Source organism: Nyctereutes procyonoides, unplaced genomic scaffold (genome assembly GCF_905146905.1).
Source record: "Nyctereutes procyonoides isolate TBG_1078 unplaced genomic scaffold, NYPRO_anot_genome, whole genome shotgun sequence".
Classification (NCBI taxonomy): Eukaryota; Metazoa; Chordata; class Mammalia; order Carnivora; family Canidae; genus Nyctereutes; species Nyctereutes procyonoides.
The window spans coordinates 24,888,546-24,911,080 of record NW_026575048.1 but is presented as its reverse complement, the minus strand read 5'-3'; the positions used below and the strand labels follow the sequence as shown (position 1 = coordinate 24,911,080).

Here is a 22,535-nt window from a genome sequence, read left to right as displayed (position 1 = left end):
CTTAAAAATATGCCCATGAATTATTTTGACACAATTTCCTTGAAAATATGGTACCCAATTGCCATCTTCTTGAATGGGGGCCAGAATTTGTGACTTGCTTCTGACAAATACAACGTGGCAAAGTGATGGTATGTGACTTTTGAGACTAGGTCACAAAAAGGGAGCTACTATTGGCCCTATATCTTAGATTGCTCGTTCTGGGGGAAGCCTGCCACAATGTCATGAATGAAAACACATGTTTGTTGATGTTTTTAACCATTAAGTTTTAGGGTGGTGTATTGTGCAGTAATAAAAAAATAATGAACACAGTCATGTATTTTGGAAGTGGTGTATCCACCATCCATTTTCACTTTGCCACAGTTACCCAAATAGAAACAACCAAATACAAAGATGATGGATAAAACTTGGAGTAATCTATACTCATTTACTGAGTACTTTTTATATTTCTTGAGTACTTATTTACTGAGTAATTTTTTTTCCTGAAGAATTATTCCAGGTTCTGGGTTACCTTTCATACAACTGAGCTCTTAGAACTGATCTGTGGGTGAGTGCATGACTGGTGGCATCAAAATCTTCCAGAGAGCTTTCATAAATCTCTGAAAGAGTTTAATTTAGTAGGTACGGTAGCTTTAATACTCAACCATATCTGCCACTGACCAGTAGAATTTAAGGGCTGTCTTTTAAACCAAAGAAAGTACCTCTATAGACATCCATGGTTAAAAACTGATTCTCCAAGTCAGCCACCATTCATTATGGCATATATACATAGGATATTACGTATTTATTAAGATAATTATAGATGCACATGTAATTGTTAGAAATAATACATAGATATCCTGTGTCACCTTTACTCCAGTTATCTCCAAATACTATACTGTAGTATCACAACCAGAATATTGGCATTTTTGTATAGTCAAGAGACAGAACACTTCCATCACCAGGGTGATTCCTAGTGTTTAAACATTCACTTTTCCTCCTATTCCCACCACTACCTAAATCCCTGGCAACCGTTAATTTGTTCTTCATTTTTATATTTTATGACTTCAACAATGTCATATAAATGGCGGAATATAGCATGTAACCTTTTGAAATTAGCTTTTTCTTTTTCACTCGGTGTAACTATCTGGAGATTCATCGAGGTTGTCATGTGTATTGTTAATTCTTTCTGTTACTGCTGAGTAGTATTCCATGGTATGGATGTACTTGTTTGTTTAATAATCCACAAATTGAAGGACATCTGCGTTACCTGTCTTTGATTGTTATGAATAAAGTCGCTATAAACATTTGTATATGAATTTTGGAAAACATGTTTTCATTTTCTGGGATAAATGCCCAGAAAAGCAATTTCTGGGTAATATGGCAGATTCACGTTTAGGTTTTGAAGAAACTGTGTAGAGTGGCTATACATTCACACCAGCAATGTACAAATGATCCAATTTTTTTCATATCTTTGCCAATATTTGGTGTTGTCAGTTTTTAGTTTAGCCATTCTGATAGGTGTGTAATAATGTCTATTATGGTTTTAATGTGCATTTCCTAAAGGCTAACAACGTTGAACATTGTTTCATATGCATTTTTGAAATCTTTATGTACTTGTAGGTAAAGTGACTCATCGTGTTTTTTGCCCACTTTCTTTTTTTTAAAAAAAATTTTTTTTTTTATTTATGATAGTCACACAGGGAGAGAGAGAGAGAGGCAGAGACATAGGCATAGGCAGAGGGAGAAGCAGGCTCCATGCACTGGGAGCTCGACGTGGGATTCGATCCCGGGTCTCCAGGATCGCGCCCTGGGCCAAAGGCAGGCGCCAAACCGCTGCGCCACCCAGGGATCCCTTTTGCCCACTTTCTAATTGAATTTTTTTGCTTTTAATGTTGAGTTTGGAGAGTTCTTCTAAATTCTAGTGTTGTAAATTCTAGTCTTTTGTAAAATATGTGGTTTGCAAATATTTTTCCCATCATGTAGCTTTTCTTTTCATCCTTTTCAGCTCTTACGAAGAGCAAAAGTTTAAAAAGGTTTGACAAAGTCCAGTTTATGATTTTTCTCCTCTTATGGATGATGCTTTTGTGTCAAACCTAAGACCTCATTGATTAGCCTTATTCTGAGAATTTTCTGGTTGAAAGGCTATGTTTTGTTCATTTAATTGCTTTTGTACTTTTATAAAAAATAAGTTGGGCCTATTTGTTTAGGTGTGTTTCTGTGTTCTGTGTTACATTGATTTATGTGTATATCCTTTCACCAATACCATTGCAGTTTCATGTAGTTATATAATAGATCTTAAAATCTGGTAGATAAATTCCTCCCACTTTATTCTTCTTTTCAGAATAGTTTTAGCTATCAAAACTCTTTTGCCTTTCAATATAAATTTTTTAATTATGTTGTCTATATTTATAAAAAATCTTGTTAGAATTTAATAGGAATTTCATTATCAATTTGGAGAGAATTGACATCTTAACTACGGTGAATCTTTCAACCCATAAACATAGTATGTCTCCATTTATTTAAATCTTTGATTTCTGTCATTAATGCTTTGTAGTTTTCACCATATAAGTCCTGTACATATTTGTTTGGATTTGCACCTAAGTATTTTATTTTTGAACTATTGAAAATGTTACTTTATATTTCTAATTTCAGTGTCCATATGTTCATTAAAAGCATGTAGAAATATAATTGAACATGGTGTATCCTGCAAACTTGCTGAATTCACTTATTAGGAGGTTGGGGTATTTTTGGTATATTCTTTGGGATTTTTCTATAGAGACAATCATGTCATTTGCAAAGAGGGACAGTATTGTTTCTTCCCTTCTGTTATGTTTGCTTCTTTTTTTCTTGTCTTATTGCGCTGACTAGAATTTTCAGCACTTTGTTAAGTAAGAGTAGTGAGATTAGACATCCTTGTCTTGTTCATGATCTCAGAGGAAAAGCATTCAGTCATTGACCATTCAGTGTAATATTACCTGTAGATGTGCTTTATCAAGTTCAGGAAGATTTACTGTATTCTTATTTTCTGCATTTTTATCATTACTAGGTGTTAAAATTCATCAAATATTTGTTTGTTTTACAGTGACTGATATGACCACAATTATTTCTTTTTTTAATTTTGCTAATGTGGTTGAATTCATTGATTGGTTTTTGAATTTTGAACCAGTCTTGCATCCCTGGAATAAATCCTACTTACTCATGCTATATAATTGTTTATATATACTGCTGAATTCTGTTCGTTAACAACTTGTTAAATATTTCTGTGTTCATATTTATGAGAATTAATGTTCTGTAGTTTAGCGTCTTTTTTGTACTGTCTTGGTCTGGTTTTTGTATCAAGGTAATACTAGCTTTATAAAATGAAGTGATTATGTAAAATCGATGTTAATTCTTTAAATATTTGTAGAATTCTCCAGTGAAGTCATCTGGACCTAGAGATTTTTTGAGGGGGGAGTTTTAAAATTATGACTTAAATAGTTCCAGGGCTTTTCTCAATTTTCTCAATAGTTACAGGGCTGTTCATTAAAGTGAGCTATGATAGCTGTGTTTTTCAAGGATTTGGTTCATTTTATCTAAATTGGCAAATTTGTGCATGTAGAGTTGTTCCTAGTATTTCTTTATTATCCTTGTGTTTGCAGGTTCTGTAATAATAGTCCCTGTTTCATTCCTGATGGTGTCTCTTATTCTTTTTTTTCTTTTTCTTTATTAGTCTTTCAGAGGTATGTTAATTTCATTGATCTTTTCAAAGAATAGCTCTTTGTCTTGTTCATTTTAGTTAGTTTTAATGTTTTGAATTTCAACAATTTCTGCTTTTATCTTTATTATTGCCATTCTTCTGCCTTCTTTGGATTTTTATGCTCTCTTTTCTCCCCTAGTTTCTTAAGGTGGGATCTTTGAAACCTTTCCTATTTTCTATTGTTGCACTTAGTGGAACAAACGTCCCTCTCAGCACTGATTTAGCTGTGCCCCACAAATTTTAAAATATTGTAATTTTTCATTTTTTTAAATTATTTATTTATTTATTTATGATAGTCACACACAGAGAGAGAGAGAGAGAGAGAGAGGCAGAGACACAGGCAGAGGGAGAAGCAGGCTCCATGAACCGGGAGCCCGACGTGGGATTCGATCCCGGGTCTCCAGGACCGCGCCCTGGGCCAAAGGCAGGCGCCAAACCGCTGCGCCACCCAGGGATCCCTGTAATTTTCATTTTAATTGACTTCAATATAGTTTTTAATTTCATTTGAAGCTTCCTCTTTGAACCATAAATTATTTAGAAGTATGCTGTTAAGTTCCCAAGTTTTGGAACTTTGTTATCTTTCTGTCTTGTTATCTTTCTGTTGGATAGAGTTGGGAGAGAAGCAGTCAAATCCTGGAAATATTTTGAGGGTAGAGCTGACAAGATCTGTCAATAGATTTAATGTGGAGTATGAGAGAGAGACAGAGACAGAGAGAACCGGAGAGAGGAGAGAGAGAGAGAGAGAGAGAGAGAGAGAGAGAGAGAGAGAAATCAACAGTGGTTCAAGGTCCTCAGTCTGAGCAATTGGAAGAATGAACTTGCCATTTACTGAGATTAGAGAGGTGCAATTTTGGGGAAGGATGGGGGATCAGGGGTTTGGGTTTGGATATTTTAAGTTTGAGATATCCTTTAAACTAGACGTCTAGGGGGACATTGACTATATAAGTCTGAGTTCAAGGACTGCAGACATCCTGTCTGGAGACATAGATTTGGGAGTTGTCATTCTGGATATGATTTTTAAAGATATGAGTCTAGTATGGTCACATCTACAATGGCTTGTAAATAAAGAAAAGAGTCCCCAGCCATGGTGTACTTCAATATTTAGAGGCTAGGGAGATACAGAGAAATCAGCAAAGGCAAGTGACAAGAAATCAGTAAAGTAGAAGAAGAACCAAGAGAAAGTGGTGTGCTAGGAGCTGAGAGAAGGAGGTGTTTCCAGAAGAATGGAGTGATTAACTTGTTAAATAAGAAGAGAACTGAAAATTGACTCTCAGATCTGGAAGTGTAGAGATTTCTGGTGGTCTCACCAAGATCAGTTTCTATGGTGGGAGAGGGAAGAAAGGGGAGAAGACAAAGAGTTGGCAAGTATAGATAATTCTTGGGAGGAGTTTTGCTGTGAAGGAAAGCAAAACAATGGGGTGGTGGGTGAAGGGGGACATGGGTAAAGGAAGGAGTCGTTACTACACATAACAAGTAAATATACACATGAGAAGCTTGTATTTATATATAGAGTTTGAATTTATTTTGATTGACAATGAAATCTAAAATTTCATTTAGTGAAAAGTCTTCAATAGGCTTGATAATCTTAGCAATAGCATTTATATTTGAAGAAGACTTAGTTAAATATGAGTTGGCCTGTGGAAGATGTGTAATTTTAAAGGTTGTTTCTTTAGTTTAATTTGGATTTGCAATTTCAGTTAACCCTTTCCAATAAGAGTCCCCGCAAATGAATATTTACTTAGCAGTGATAGAAAACTTTGTATTTACAGAGTACTTATCAGTCTCTGTATCAGAACAAACACAGAAGAATGAAAGCGTTAGCAGTGGAGGAGGGAATTAAAGCAAAGTGGTCCCAAACCAAGGAAACTGAGTCTTAGGGCATATATGCGATCTGAAAGTGAGACTCACCAGCAACCCTCCATTTGTCAACCTCTTGGGCTATTTGACTCTCTTTTCTTTTCTCTTCATTGTTCTTATCACTTTCTACATTGAATTTTTTTTTTTTGAGATGCTTCCAGCTTTCCAGCAGCATAGTCATTCTGATCAGAAGGATTTTATTTGTTCTCCAGGGCTCCTGGCTTTCCAGAGCCTATTGCTTGTGCTCTGTTTCACCAACTCTCTTTTCCTTTTCCTGCTGGAAAATCCAGCGAGGCTATGTTTCCCAGCCTCCCTTGCAGCTGGTGGTGCGTGGGTGGGGTGGATGGGTAGAGGAGTGAGGGTGGAAGTAATATATTCAATTTCCAGCTTGTGGCCTGGCCCTTGGGAAAACCTGCACACACTTCTCCACACTCTCTCTGTTTGTCTGCAGATCAGAGGAGGAAGTTGCCCTGGAAGAGTCTGAGTCCTGCTTGATTGTGGAGCAGAGCACCTCTCCTGAACAGCATTGCGCTGTGGCATGAGCAAGAAATGAACTTTTATTTTTTGAAAACTCTGATACTTTAGAGTTGTTTATTGTAGCCGTGAGCCTGTTCTGATTATTACACACTCTTTTGGATTAGCCTGTGCCTTAGACTTGAAAAGTCCAGAAGTTAGGGGTAGGGCAGATACATAATTTGATTTGGAATTGTGGTTTCATGTAAGGACCAGTTTGGGGGCATTGTTGGCACTGACAAGGCCACATTGGGATGCAAACACCATTTTAAAAATAGCCTTTCTGTAGCCTTCCAGGACCCTTTCCCTATAGGAACTAAAGCCACCTTCCAGTCCTCAAGGCTTCATAGGTTGTGAATGGAAAGAGAAACAAATTATCCTGTGTCTGGCACTTTTCCTTGTATAATCATATTTAATTTTTACAGGAATCTAACGAGATAGTAAAGGTTAACCTTTACCAGCAGTTTACAGATGTTTACAATCAACTGTTGTCATGATTCTTTTTGATACCCAGTTTGTCACAAATTTGATACCCAGTTGGCACCTATGTAATTTTGACAACCCCCGTCCTCCCTTTTTATTATTTACTTATTTATTTTTAAAGATTTTATTTATTTATGAGAGAGAGAGTGCAGGGGTGGATAGGGAGAGGAAAGGAGGGAGAGAGACAAGCAGACTCCACACTGAGCATGGTGCCTGATGTGGGGCTCAATCCCAGGACTCTGAGATCATGACCTGAGCCAAAAGCAAGAGTCAGTTGCTTAACTTACTGAGCCACCTGGAGGCCCCTTCCTATCCCCCCCTTTTAATCTTGGATTATTTCCTTACTTTCCAACACCAAAAAATGTCTCACCTTGTACTTTTCCTGTCTCTGACATGGATTGAGCTATTTCTCCTTGGTGGCCTGCTTCCTTTGGAGAAGACTAGTTACAAATGAAGACCCAGTGCTTATTGCTACTGGTGTGTCATTACTCCTAGGTCTTTGAGTGGGTCCGTATTAAAAGTCATGAATTCATATTCCTATTTCCAATTCAAATTTAACATTACATTTTCTTTGATTTTATATTTGTATCCTTTTCTTTTACACTGAAAATCTTAATCTTTTGTTTTTTTACTTTATTGATCTATTTTAGAGAAAGATAGAGAGAAAGAGCACAAGCCAGGAGAAGGCCAGAGGGAGATAATTTCAAGCAGACTCTGCACTGAGCACAGAGCCTGATGCGGGACTTGACCTCACAACCCTGAGATCATGACCTGAGCCAAAATCAATAGTTAGAATTGGAAGCTTAACTGAGCACTTAACAGGTGCTCCCCACCTTTTTGAGGAGGAGGAAGAAGAGGAGGAGAGAGAGAGAGAGAGAGAGAGACAGCAAGGGAGAGAGAGAGAGAGAGAGAGAGAGAGAGAGAGAGAGAGAGAAAAGGCTTCCAGGGTCCTTTAAAGACAGGAATCTAACATTATTTGCAGATGCTGATATACCTGGGACATCTTGGAAAATAAACTGAAAAACTATTATAAATAGTAAGGAATTTGGGATGTGGTTGGGAACAAAATTAACATATTAATATTAGAAAAATTGAAGGCTTTCTTCTATATGTAAAACAACCAGTTAGTAGAGGTAAGTGGAAAATCCCATTTATAGTCACACAAAAAGAGATTTTAAAAATTGGGGATGAAACATAGCAAAAACTGTACAAAATCTATGTGAAGAAACTTAAAAATGTACTGAGAGTACAAAAAAAGACCTGAGTGAGTACAAAGGGACCACTCGTACCTGAATAGAAAGGTAATGTCTAATAAACATATTATTATCAAAAACAGTACATTTACTGAGCCCTTATTATTTATTCCATTCTAAGAACTTTGCATATTTTGGCTCACTTCATCCTCACAACCGTACGAGACGGGTGGATGAAGAGATAGACATAGTGAGTGAGGTTAGGTGCCAGGGCCATACAGCTAGTCAGGGGAAGAAGCCCCACAACTTAACCACAGAGTGCACCATGGCTGGAATTTTCTTTTAATTAGCTTAAATATTGAGGTATAATTGAGGTATGAGGTGAATTCACATACCATAAAACTCATACCATTCTAAAGAGTAGAATTAAGTGGTTTTTAGTATCCAGAAAATTGTGCAACCTTCGCTGTTATCTGATTCTGGAAAACTTTCATCAGCCTGGAAAGAGATCCTGTGCCTGGTAGCAGTCAGTTTCCCATCCCTCAACCCCCAGCCCCTGGCAGCCACCTTCCACTTTCTGCCTCTAAGGATTTGCCTATTCAGGACACTTTATATGGATGGAGTCATATAAGACATAGACTTTTGTGACTGGCTTCTTTTGCGTAGGGTGTTGTTTTTAAGATTCATCCATGTTGTTGCATATGTCACTACTTTATTCCTTCTTGTGGTGTAATAATATGTGCGTGTACAGATATTCAACATTTTGTTTATCCATTCATCAACTAAGGGACGTTTGGATTGTTTCATTTTTTGGGTTGTTTCATTTTTTGGGTTGTTTCATATATATCAGATACATACATACATATATATAGTATACTGTATATATGTATATATGCATACAATATATATGTGTATACATATATATACATGTATATGTATATTCTGATACACATTTATATATTTCTGATAGATATATATATTTTTTGCCAGTTGTTTCTTTGCTTTTATGGAGGTGTGAGCTCTTGGAGGTCCTCTTGCTATTTCACTACTTTAATTAACTTTTACATTTAAGAGTATTTCTAAAATTTGGGAGGGGGTGTTCCATGAGTTAGTTTTAAAGTTCATATGAAGAAATAAATAATTAAGACTAAGTTGAAAATCCTGAAAAACAGTAATTATATAAGAATAGCCCCTTTCCCACCCTCCCAGGTCTGGCTGGCTCAGTCAGTAGGGCATGCAGCTCTTGATCTTGGGGTCATGAGTTAGAACCCGACGTTGGGAGTAAAATTTGCTTAAAAAAGTAGCCCCACCTAGTATTGACATATATTAAAAGTATAATTATTAAAACAGTCTAGTATTGGCAATAAACAGATCAATGGAACAGAATCAAATGTCCAGAAAAAGAATCAATTTTTATGATGATGTAGTATATAATACCAATGGGAGTGCATGTCAATGAAAGAAAAAAATTTAATAAATTTACAAGCATTAGGAAAGATATTGAGTTTGATTCTTGTCTAACTTCTTGCAACAAAAGAAATCCCAGATGTATCAAAGGTTTAAACAGAAAATGTAAAATCATTAAATAATGGGAAAACAGCTCTGAGTGGTTACAAGACTTTGGAAGCAACCCAAAATCCATTAAAATAAAATAGATAAACACATGGGAATATTCATACATAACAATGAAAATATATGAACTATAGCTTATATACAACAACATGCTTGAGTCTGAGAAATAGGATAAATTATAGAAGTAAGAGATTAATAGATACTCTAAGAATCAGAATATGACTCCATTAATATGGAATTAAAATAAACAAAATACATTTTTAGGGATGCATCCAAATGTGGTAAAATTGTAAAGAAGCAAAAGGAAGAGATTATTACAAAAATCAGGATGGTGGTTACTTCTTGGGTGTTGGTGGTGTGGTGAATAGGGAGGGAGGCTTCAGGGTGAAGGGAATGTTCTATTTCTTAACCTGCCTAGTGACTATATAGGTGCTTAATTAATAGTTATGCATTCAACTATTCACATAGGTTTATGAACTCACCTGTATGATTATTATATTGTACCATAAAAGAAGAAAAATGATAAAGAAGATGTAGTTGATGTCTAGTATTTAGCATTATATCTTGGGCAAATTCTTATTTTGAGGCTGTTTATATATTTTTAATCCCATTTTCCTAGATTCCTTTAGATTCATGCTTCCTAACAATTAGAGGAATCTCTTTTCTCGAGAGATTCTGTGGTCCACTTCCTAGGAAATGCTACAATATTGGTAATTAAATCATATCAGAGCAACAAATAGAAAGCCGTATGATTGAATGGCTGCTATCAAAATGTCATCTCACTGCTGCAGGGGCAAGCCAGGCGCTCTCTTTCTCCTTTGTCATCTGGGTTTCGTTTGTAGATTGATATAAAGCTCAGCTCCAATCCTGGGCTCATAGGATTGAATTTATTAACTAGTGAATGGAGATGAAATTTACCTTTCAAGGCTGGTTGGAGAATAAAATAAGGTAATAAATGGTGACTACTAAGGATTTTAATGAAGCAAGACAAATAATAGCATAAGTGCTCTAGAATGGAATAATAATGTTCTTTTTTGCATAAATTCAAGGGAAAATTATTTTTTAAAATGGGTTTGATGCAGTTGTCTGTTGTTTCATCTCATTGTTTGATTTTTTTTTTTTTTTAAACTCTGTATCCTGACCGTTCTTTCCTGTCTCCAGGACATTTATTTACTCATTGCTCACTAGAGGGAGGCCTTTTCCAGTTGTATTCCTGGTCAGAGGATTTATCTTCTGTGCGGGAAATGGACTTCTCCAAGGCTACTATCTGATTTACTGTGCTGAGTACCCTGCTGAGTGGTACATGGACGTACGGTTTAGCCTGGGTAAGTAAACCTGGCCACTTCTTACCCACACCGCAGTGAATACCACTTCCCACAGCCTAAATCCCCATCACCTTTCCCCACACTACTGCAATAACCCCCTAGTGAATTCCATTCTCCTCTTTCCTCCTGCCACCTGGGTCTTTGTTCTATAAAGCAGCCAGAGAGCTCTTTGAAAAACATGTCACTCGGCACCTGAGAATCCTCTAGAGCACTTCTGTTACTCTTGGAACAAAATACAAATTCCTTATACTGCCTGAGCCTGTGACGCCCAAATGTTGTTGGTCCCGCTTTGATTTCCCGACCCCATTTCCTACCTTCATCCAATTACTATGCTGGAGCCTCAGTGGCTTTCCTGCTAGGCCTGAAACAGTCAAGCTGGTCCTGCCTCAGAGCTTTTACACAGACTGTTCCCTCTCTCTAGAATGTTCTGTCCACATATACTCATGGAGGTTGGTCCCTCACTTTATTTAGGTCTCTATCAATTTGTACCTCCTCGAAGAGACTTCCTGACCATTTTATCTAAAATAGTAGAAAACACTGTTGAATTTTCTTTTTTATTATCTGCAAGAGGAACTCAAGTCAGAAAGGTTCAATTGTTTGCACATTATTTTGGCTTAAACCAAAATGCAGGGATTAGCCTTAATTCTTAACTCTTTTACATCACACATCAAGTTTTACCTATCAGCTTAGTACAGCTGCATCTAGCTCCATAACATGTGCCGACTGAATTCCCTTCTCCCTTCTCCCTTATTGCTCTGACATCATCCTGGTCCGAACCATCATGATCTCTTGCTGGGACTGCCACAGTGACCTTCACAGCTTCCTGCCACTGGCCCTGGCCTTTGATATAGTCCTTGCTCCATACAGCAGTCCCAGTGAACGTCTGAAAATACAAAAGACTGGAGGATTGGTTGTATGAATGCTGATCCATGCACACAGTGGAGTGTTCTGGAGCCACAGAAACAAACCAAACCAAACCAAGGAAGATCTTTATGTGCTCCTGTGAGACATCTCTAGACTATGTGGTTAAATTTAAAAAAAAAAAAAAAGTGTGAACAGTGTATCTAGTATGCTACTTTTCATGTAAAAATGATGAAAGGAAGTATGTGTGTGTGTGTGTGTGTGTGTGTGTGTGTAAAACTGGAAAAAGGAATATTGGGTTGATAAAAAAAAGAAACTAATTGGAGTGCTTGGGGGGCTCAGGTCATGCTCCCAGGGTTCTGGAGTCGAGGCCCTCATCGGGCTCCCTGCTCAGGTCAGAACCTGTTTCTCTCCCTCTGCCACTCCCCCTGCTTGTGTTCTCTCTCTCTCTCTCTGTCAAATAAATAAATAAAATCTTTTTTTTTTAAATATAGAGACTAATTTTAAAAAGGTGACATGTAGGGTCTGGGGGAAAAAGAATGGGATGGGAGGCAGAGCTTTTCTTTCAATATAGTTTTGCCCTTTAAATCATGAAAATTTATAATTTAGTTAGAAACAAAAATCTAAATGGGGGACCCTGGCTGGCTCAGTTGGTGGAGTGAGCAACTCTTGCTCTTGGGATCCTGAGTTTGAGCCCCAGATTGGGTGTAGAGATGAAATAAATAAAACTTTTTAAAAAATCTAAATAGAAGAAACTTCCCTAACATTGAGAACAAACAAAGAAATGTACCTAACTGTATGTTGAATCATTTCAACATCATTTCAACATCATTTCCTGTTGGAAATGATTTATGGGAAATGATTTATGCCAGTTTACAGGAAATAAAGAGAATGAAGAAATAAATTGAATGCCACTCTCAGAAAGTGAGCCAGTCTTATCTAGAAAGGGGGACATTCTGAGGTACAACTGTCTGGTCTTTTCAAGAAGTCAGTGCCCTGAACAATTTTTTAAAAGGTAAGGATTGGACGCCTGGGTGGCTCAGTTGGTTGAGCATCTGACTCTTGGTTTTGGCTTAGGTCATGATTGCACAGGTCATGAGATGTAGCCCAGCGTTGGGCTCTATACTCAGTGAGGAGTCTGCTCGAAGATTCTCTCCCTCTGCCCCCCTACCCTGTGCACACATGTGCATCCCCCACCCCCAAAATAAGTAAATAAATCTTTTAAAAAAAAGGGTTTGGGCAAGATTAAAATGGCCTGAAAAGAGATAATGACCAGATGCCCAGGTGTGGTCCTATCCTGGACTTTGGTTTTCACAAATTAGCTGTAAGAAGCATTTTTAGGCTATCTGGGGAATTTGAAATATGGCTTAGATAATTACATAGAATGAAAATCTGGAAGAGTATGCATTAAGGTGCTTAATGGTTGTGATTTCTGGGTGTTGGGTATAAGCTGTCTTGGTTTCCTTATTTTTTCTAATCCACATAACATATTTACTTCTTTCATAACAATCATAAATGGAAATCAGTTCCTATTTCTCTCCTGCTTCAGACATGCCAGTAGCTTTCTCTTGCACTTACCAATCCAAATTTCTCACCAAGGCTTGTAATGCTTAGTGTGTTTTTGTAGTTATCATTCTGTCCACATTTTCTCACTTTTTCCTCTAAAAGTTTCAACTGCACCAGCCTTCCTTCCATTTTTAGATGTAGTAAACCTATTCTAGCCTTAGGGCCTTTGCACCTGCTAATTCCTATACTAGATTGCTCTCCCTCAGATCTGTGAGTTCTTCTTATTCAAATCATAGGACAAAATGTCAAATCTTCAGAAAAGTTTTCCCTATCCACCTCATCTAAAGTAGAGACACCTCCTCTCCTCCCCAGCTCACTCTCTATCTCATGATCCTATGATTTTCTGCTTTGCAGTGACATTCGATGATTTAAAATGTTTTAATTATTTGAATTCATCTCTGTCTTCTTCTGCTAAAATATGAGGTCTATGAGGACAGACCTTGACTGTTTTCCCACAACTGTATCCTTGGTGTTTAGGATATTGCTTGGTCTATTGTAAGCTCTCCATAAATGTTAGTTGAATGAATGAATGAATGAACACATGAGTGAGTCTTGTCTCATCCTTGTGAAATAGGTATTATTCAAATCCACATTTTACAGATGAGAAAACTGAGGCTGAGGGAGGGCCAGTGACTTGCTGAGGACACACAGAAAATGAATCCAAGGTTTCCACTTTGTCCACATCGGTGCACGCTCTCTCTCCTCCTTCTTTCAACCTCCTGCCATTGGGGTCTTTCTCCAGTTTCCCTTTCTTCCAGAACAATAATTTTTAAAAATTTACTATTGAAGTATGGTTGAATATTAATTTCAGATGCATAACGTAGTGATTCAACAATTCTATATATTATTCAGTGCAGACCAAGAAAAGTGTAGTCAGCATCTGTCACCATAAACGGCCAATGATCTTTGGACTAGACAAGATTGCAAATCATTGTTTTTTTCCTATCACAGCAAATGATGTGAGAGTAGATCTGTTTTTAATTCAAGTTTTCTTGCTTTTTGCCTCCTGTATTTTGATCAGCACAAACAACATTGTTGAGAGGTGAAGTTGGGCATCTATGCAGAACAGTGAGGGTTTCTGGACTATAAGGTGCCCGTTGAGGTACAAGCCCTAGCATCCCTAATCCTGGTTCTCCTCACGTCAGACCAGGGCTTCTTTCTGAACCAATGAATGGAAGAACAAGAATGTGTGTATGAACTGGCAGTGGTGGAAACCAGTTTGCGAGGTGCCAAGCTCCCCAATCTGGCTCATGTTACTTTCATGAGAATGAGTATATTAATTGGGAATGCTCTCAGCAGTGAGTCACAGAAAACCAGTTCATGGTGACTTAAATAAGAATTTTATATTTCTTATATAACAAGATGTCCAAAGGTAGACAGCTTCTGGATTCCTTTAATTGCTTACAGATATTAAGTTCCCAGGAACTTTCTATACTTCCTGTTCCACTGGTCTTAACATGTTTACCTGTCATCCTAATCATATCACTTCGTGATTGCAAGCAAGACCATTACTATAGCTCAAGGCATCGCATCTGGCAATGAAAGAGGAGGGAGGAAGTAGAGACACTGGTCCCATCCGCCCTTTTTTCAGAAAAGCAAAACAATTTCCAAGGAAACCCCAAGAACATTCATTTCTCTTTATATCCTTGTGGCAGAAATAGGTCACATGACCACTTTTCAGACTTCCAGCCTCTTTAGTGGGGGAAGCAAAGGAGAAGGGTTTAGAATTAGCAGTTGAGTTTGCCAACCACAATTTAATTATTTATGAATGAACCAAAAGTTTGCTATTTATTTATTTATTTATTTGTTCGTTCGTTCGTTCATTCATTCATTCAAGTATTGGACAATGGTGTTAGTCCCTTTCTCTTTTCTCCCACCTACCTCCATCATGTGACACTGTATATTGTCAGTCTTTTGGTCTATGAAACACTGTGGCCTCTCTACCCAAATTTGGGACAATGGCTAATTGGTCACCCTTTGTTATATATTCGTAGCATTCTCAGAATTTGAAATAAAATGCACTTCTCTTTATTTTTAGAAAAAAAAAACTTAGCTTGTGAGAAAAAAGCACCAAAACCCGGATATATTTTTAACTTCTTCCCTCTGTCTTCTTTGCCAAGGTATCTTCTTATTTATTTTGGGAATGGGAATCAACATTCATAGTGACTATATATTGCGCCAGCTCAGGAAGCCTGGAGAAGTCATCTACAGGATTCCACAAGGTAATATCTCCTCTGCCCTTCAGATTTCCACTTCCTTGAGAGCCTGTCCTAGATTATGTTATAAATAGTAAATGGAGAGGGGGCAAAAATGATACAGTATATCCCAATTTGCCCCTGACTTCTCCTTCATATCCCTTCTCACCCCACGATACCTTTGCGTTTCTGATCTGAACCTAGAAGTTCAAGGAAGATAGAGCCACCCTTAGGAGGTTGTGACATCATAATGCCTTAAAAATGGGGAAGTGCGAGGTTTGGGGTAAGGTGGAAATAGACTGCCACCTCGTTACAGTAGGTAAGGTTATCATGTGCTGTATTAGGCTTCTCCAGAGAAACAGAACCAATAGGCTATAGATACAGACACAGATACGGATTCATAAAGAGATTTATTCTGAGGAGTTGGCTCACATGATTATGGAAGCTGAGAAATCCCATGGTCTGTCATCAGCAAGACCCAGGGGAGTGAGTGGGTGGTATAAGTTCTAGTCTGTGTGCAGGAGAAGACTGATGTCCCAGCTTGAAGACAGTCCGGCAGAGAGAGTGAATTATCCTTTACCTGGCTTCTTTGTTCTATCTAGGCCTTTAGTGGATTGGATGAGGCCCACCCACTTCAGGGAGGGTAATCTGTCTCAGTCAAGGAGTAGATTCACATATTAATCTTATCCAGGAACGCCTTCATGGACATACCCAGAAATAATGTTTCATCAAATATCTAAGGCATACTATAGCCCAGTCAGGTTAACAAAGAAAATTAAGCATCATGTGTGCAGAGTGTTAGTCCTTCTCGAGTTAGCCAATAAAGCTGATTTGTGTATGACTTGTCTTCTCCAGTTGACCTGGATTTATCTAGTGAGTACTCAGGCAGTTCTGTGTATATTTCCTGCCATAACTACATATTTGAAACCCTAACTGTTCCCAGGAAACCAGGGTGTGAGGTTGACAAACATGAGGTGAGAGTGAATTAGTCCAAGTAATCCTTTGCTATTTTAGGTGGTATTTGTGTAGGCTAATGGCTCTCCTCCTTTTTGATGTAAATAGAACCTATTATTTGCATCAAAATTGTTCCTAAATTACAATATGGTATTAGTATTCATTTATTAATAAAGCAGAGCTACAATGAACTCAGTAACACATTTAAATGAATTTAAATGTTGCTGACATCCTCTTGGTGTCTACATCAACCAAAAATAATAGCATATATTAAGATATACCATTTGCAATTATAGACCCATATACCACAGGCAATTTATAGACCCTCTGCGGGAGTTCAGTGGTTTCTCCCAGGGCCTGGCAAATCACAGGTCTAGAACTGCTGAGGCAGTGTCATCTTTAAGGAATATAACTTTAAGGGGCTTTGGGATTTTAAATATTCACTCAATAACTAGCTAAACAAAAAAGAGTGGAGAATTCTCTTAAAATTCTCTTAAAAGCTAGATTGTCAAAGTTAATTTCCAACTATTAAGATAGGTTACAGAATGATTTAAAAACAACATATTCTTTATATAAGTATGGAAAGAAATAATTTAGTTGAATGTGGGGCAGAAAGTGGATATATTTACTATCATTGGAAATATGTTGATTTTTACTTATAGGTTTGATATCAGACATATATGTTTCGATAGAAAAGTAAATCTTGAAAATCAGCAGAAGCAGACCTCACCAGCCCTCACAGCTCCCACTCACTTCTTTAAAGTTGAACAGAGTATACACACTCCTTTGCAGGGGTGGGAGGGCAAATGGCAAAGGAAAATCTTATAACTTCTAGCATCAACTCAGATATTTATTATTGCTACATAGTGTGTTTTTCGTTTTGTCTGAGTGCCAACATGAAATAGGCTGTATGGGTGTCCAGGGGAGAAATGAGAAGGTGAGGGATGGCTTGGAAACATTATTTAATAGAACAAAACCAAAATCAGGTCTACTGCCCCTCATCTTGGACTTGTCCGGAGCCAGTGGTACAGCAGTTGCTAGAGATTGGCTGGAGCCCGTCAAGCAGCAGTGGGGGCTACTCATGATTCCAGGATGTTCTGAGGGCAACAGGCTGTTGTCACTTTTTCCATTTTCCCCAAGAGTTATTTGTCATAACTGCCTTTATGTATTTTGGAACAAAACAGAGGAGTTTTAATGTGGCAGTGATCCAGTTCCGAAAATTGACTTTTTCATTCTTTTGCACACAGGTGGCTTGTTTACATATGTTTCTGGAGCCAATTTCCTTGGTGAGATCATTGAATGGATCGGCTATGCCCTGGCTACTTGGTCCCTCCCAGCACTTGCATTTGCGTTTTTCTCACTTTGCTTCCTGGGTCTGCGAGCTTTTCACCACCATAGGTAAACTTTCCAATTAGGATGGCAGCAGTCAAGTAGCTTTTTTCTTCAGTCTTTTAGCTCTTGGAGTCAGATATGGAAACCTAAGACATGTATTTTTATAAGGGAAGGTTGATATAGTAATCCACACTGGTAAATTCTGACTTCCTGGGCTTTCACTGAACTTGGGATTTAGCTGGGTATCAGTATTATAAACATTTTTTTTCCTATGAGCAAAACAAAACCCATGTAGGGAGAGGCGTGCCTGAGGTGACTTGGGAAGCCACCTGCCACCTTACCAAAGAAGGCTTTCACTGAACTTGGGATTTAGCTGGGTGACACTTCTGCCAGATTTCTCAAAGTGTGTTCCATGGGCAGCACTTTCCACTGCTTCACAGATAATCCTGAGGTCAGCCAGGAGACAGTACTACGAGGGAAAAGCCTAGCCCCTGGTCTAGTCTAGTATGGCTATTATCTTTGTTTTTTTTTTTTTTTTAATTTACGATAGTCATACAGAGAGAGAGAGAGGCGCAGAGACACAGGCAGAGGGAGAAGCAGGCTCCATGCACCGGGAGCCCGATGTGGGATTCGATCCCAGGTCTCCAGGATCGCGCCCTGGGCCAAAGGCAGGCGCCAAACCGCTGCGCCACCCAGGGATCCCCGGCTATTATCTTTAATTCTAGGTTTGGTGCTAATAGTTCAGGTAATCGGAGAGCCCTGGAAACTCCAGGATTATTTTCCTAGAATCTGTGTAATACCAGGGCTTATTTTGGTACTCCCTTTTGTTCCCTACCCCAACCCTCCATAAATCATAGCCAAGGTCATTGCTGGCTTCCTGGGAAGGTAGGATGAGTGAATCCTAATGCGGTGTGATTTCAGGACTGTCTCCTCACCTGGGGAATGCCAGGAATTGTAGGGGTTTAGAGCCTCTCTTCTGTAGGTCTAGCCTAAAGCCTTACTAACTTCCACCTCCCTCCCAAACCCTGTCGCTGGGTTGGGTGGGGACAAAAGCAGTATCTGCAGGTATCCCTGCAAGGGAAACTGTTCTAAGTTGTTATTGGGCTTTGAACTTGAACTTCAGATCCTTTCTCTAAAATGGCATTTGCAGCTGGAGAGACACAGAGAGAGGGAGGGATAACTAAAGGGGGAACAGCCTTGGAACCGGGACCTGGGGGACCCCTTTAGCTCCTGCATGGGTGTTTTATTTGGGCTAATGATTAATTTCGTAGTTTTGAAGGTTAAACCGAGAATGGGTTATTTTCCACAGTGTGGAATTCATGCAGATGTGTCAGAGGTGAATGAAACAGTTGCTGTCCTCGTGACTGCCTAGACTTGGTGGGGACAGACTGCAGAGTCTCCAGCCTGTAAGACAGTCCACGTTCTCCTTCCTGTCTTGAGGCCCAGTCTGTCGCCCACTGGGGGCGGAAAGAGAGAGAGGCAGAGAGGGCATCAGCTAGTGCTCAGGGGAGGGGTAGCATCTCCACCAGAGGTTTCAAGCTGGTGTGACAACAAAATCCGGAGCCTGGCCCTGTCCTGTTAGGTCAGACTGCTCCGGAGGGAGGGCCAGAGGGCAGCTTTCCACAGGCCTAACTAGGCTCTGTGAGAAACTACTCATCAGACCTCTCTAATCATAGCACGCAAACCCAGCCACCTCTTGTCACGTACTATTACTGTTTGTCCTCCAGTTCAAATTAAGGTACTTTAACAGAAACTTAGCTACTAGCTTCAACTAGCTAGGGCAGCCTGACCACTGAAGGTGAAAGCCATTTCACAACACATATGAATGTTCCAGGCCTGCCAAAGCAGATGACCACAAACTGAGTGGCTTAAACAATAGAAATATATTCTCTCACAGGTCCTGAGGCAGAGGTGTGAAATCAAAGTGTATGTAGGGCCACGTTCTCTCTGAAGGTTCTTGGTGAGGATCCTTCCTTTGCCTCTTCTTGGCTTCTGGTTGCACCTGCAATCCGAGGTGTTCCATGGTCTATAGCGCCATCCCCAGTGTCTGCCTTCCTCTCCACATGGCCTCTTCCCCTGTCTGTCTCAGTCCTGGTGTTTCCTGTCCCCTTCAGCCAAATTGGATTAAGGGCCTTTCCTACTCCTTGTCTTGCCTTAAATTATATCTGCCATGACCCTGTTTCCAGGTAAGTCCTCCAGGTTAAGACTTCAATCATATATTGGGGGTGGGGGGATCATAATTCAACCCAGAATATGAGGTTATATTTTCTTGGCATTCCCAGGCCTCATGAGGGGACATTTTCCTGGGAACATTACCAGTTCTCTAGGATTAACTTTGCCCACGGTCTTTGGGGTCTCTGGTCCCTTATTTCCCAATTGAATTCATTGAGCAGTTTTTTCTGGCTTTTCCCCTTTTATATTGTGGTAAAATACACATAACTTAAAATCTTCTGTCTCGGCCATTTTCGGTCTACCATTCAGTGGCATTAGGTACATCCATAAAGCTGTGCAACCACTGTCAGTGTCCTCTGGCTATTATTTGTTATTTCCCATCATAAGAAGCTTCAACATTTATAGGAGAGGATGCAGGAGGGAGAAAGGAGGTGGACAAATGGGTATCTTCTGCAAGAGTGAGGCCCTGAGTAACTGTAGGTTGGTTTGGAACAAGAATTTCAGACCCAGCAAACCATAACTGTTGATTGCTGCTTGTTCTAATTATTCCTGTCTTGTCTTTTAGGTTCTACCTCAAGATGTTTGAGGACTACCCCAAATCTCGGAAGGCCCTCATTCCATTTCTCTTTTAAAGAAACCAGATAAAAAAGGAGCAAAGCTCCCACACGACTGTTGAACACCATCAAGCTGCTGAACCTGTAACTTTTAAAGCTCCACCGTGTATATGTAACTGGAGACCACTTGTGTTTTGACAGCTGGCCTGGAGATGCTGTGAGGCAGCTACTTATTTTGTACTCTACTCTCCCAGAGTCTCTCTCCTGATCTCCTGTTGAAGCTTCCACAAGGCTCTTCTCCATACAGAGGCATCTGTCTGCAACCTATCTATTCCTTCTAGAAAGTGCAGAAATTCCCTATATATTTTCTTCTTTGGGTGATCAGTGTCTGACAGCTCTGCAGTTGGGAAAGTTTTCAGTCGAGGGCAGTGCTTAGAGAATTTATTAAAGGTACTCTTTTTACTTAGGTCCATACAAATCAGCAGATCTTCAGAAATTCTGAAGCTGCATGGACCCCGAGTAAGTCTACTCCTTAAAACCCAGTCACACTTTTCTTTTCCTCTGTTAATTATGAAAGATATGAGATGATCAAGTGGACTTTTAATAGAGGAGCCCTCTCTTCATATTACCGAAGTCACAAGGAGGCATTAACCCATTTCATATTTGTGCACTGTCTCAGCTCCTCTGGCTTCCTGAAAGTTCCAGAATCCCTGTCAGATATCCCAGAAAACTGGTGTGGGGTTTACTGAAGGTTGGGTTTTCATGACCACAAAGAGAAAGACATGACTCTGGTTGGCTACTGAGAGAGTAGAAAAGTGTTTTACAGTAGACGCTGCCCACTCTGATATTCTCAGAAACCTGTGGAAATAGCCAAATAACGAGAGAGTATCAAAGGGAAACGACTGAGCAAGATCATAAGTTGCTCGCCTGGACATGACATTTACAATGACACTGAAGCATTTCTGGAAGTGCTTGGCAACTTTTCTGGAATTTCTTCGTGGCGGTCCTCGGGATCTACTCAGAAAGACACTTCCTAGGGGCAACCTGAACATCAGTCCTCCAAGTTCCTGAGGGCACAGGCTGAAAGCTGCCACCAGAGGTGTGGGCTGAGCAGAAAACCTGTTTTGTTTGCTCAGACAGGGATTCACACATAGTTTGACTTTCTTTTCTTTCTTTCTTTCTTTCTTTCACATTGGATGTTTCCAAAATTTCAAAATTAGGTCTCTACATTCCAGTTTCCTTGCAACAGTAGGAGGCTGTGGGCCCACAGAGCCTGCTAAGAATGGGGACTGATCAGCGAGTATGCATTAGAATTTGCAGCCTCGGTGGAAGGGTCACCCTAGTGTGGATGCTTAGACACTGGGCTGAGGGAGGGGCTGAATACTCATAATTAGAATGTAGGAAAATAATCGTTTCCTCTGGTCCAGGTTTGTGGCAAGCCTTAGGAATATTTAGCAAGCCCTTTTGAGAAATGAACATCAATTTTATCAGGTGAGGTGCTAAGTAGAGGAATTTACTGTATAAGAAATAGTAGAGTAGAAAGGTCCAAGGATGATGTATATTACTGAAAAATACAAATTGTAATCATATAAATGTTTTTATGTTTATTAAATGCCTCTCAAATCATGGATGTTAAGTAATTTTGTTTGAATTAAAAGATTCCTGGGCTCATGAAGATGCTTATAAGGTGTTGAAGTATGTGATTTTTTTTTCTGTTGTTGTTCACCCTTCTTTTTACTTTTTTTCTTCTTTAAAAAAGTATAGCTTCCTTTTTTGCTTATCTCTCTTCATTTATCAACTTGAAATCAGGGGCTCTGAGTTGAAAACAAAAGAGAAATATAACTCATAGGGTTTTTCAGCCACGGTTCAGAACTGTAAGAAGGTGCAGGGAAGGTACTGGAGGATGTGCTAAGGCTAGATGTCACCCCCGATGTTCAGGAAAGATGGGAAAAAATTCTGAGTGAAATAAATCTTGGGCAGCCCTGGTGGCGCAGTGGTTTAGCGCCGCCTGCAGCCTGGGGTGTGATCCTGGGGACCCTGAATCGAGTCCCACATCGGGCTCCCTGCATGGAGCCTGCTTCTCCCTCTGCCTGTTCGCCTGCCCCCCTCTCTCTCTGTGTCTCTATGAATAAATAAATAAAATCTTTAAAAAAAAAAGAAATAAATCTTAAGGTGTAGCTTGGGCTCTGTGAAATAAGAGACTTCCAGTTCTCTCCATGGCATTGAAAATTGACTATTAAAAC

The 22,535-nt window shown here is 39.3% G+C and overlaps 1 protein-coding gene across 1 annotated transcript in view; it reads left to right on the top strand.

Annotated features, from left to right (window-relative positions):
• Window positions 1-21,961, top strand: part of SRD5A2 (steroid 5 alpha-reductase 2) — a 40,180-nt gene extending 18,219 nt beyond the window's left edge. The window contains exons 2-5 of the mRNA XM_055327467.1: window positions 10,495-10,658; window positions 15,206-15,307; window positions 17,482-17,632; window positions 20,304-21,961. Of these exons, the coding sequence (XP_055183442.1) occupies window positions 10,495-10,658; window positions 15,206-15,307; window positions 17,482-17,632; window positions 20,304-20,370 (484 nt within the window). The 3' untranslated portion in view covers window positions 20,371-21,961. The remainder of the gene's footprint in view (window positions 1-10,494; window positions 10,659-15,205; window positions 15,308-17,481; window positions 17,633-20,303) is intronic.
• Window positions 21,962-22,535: the final 574 nt, after the last annotated feature.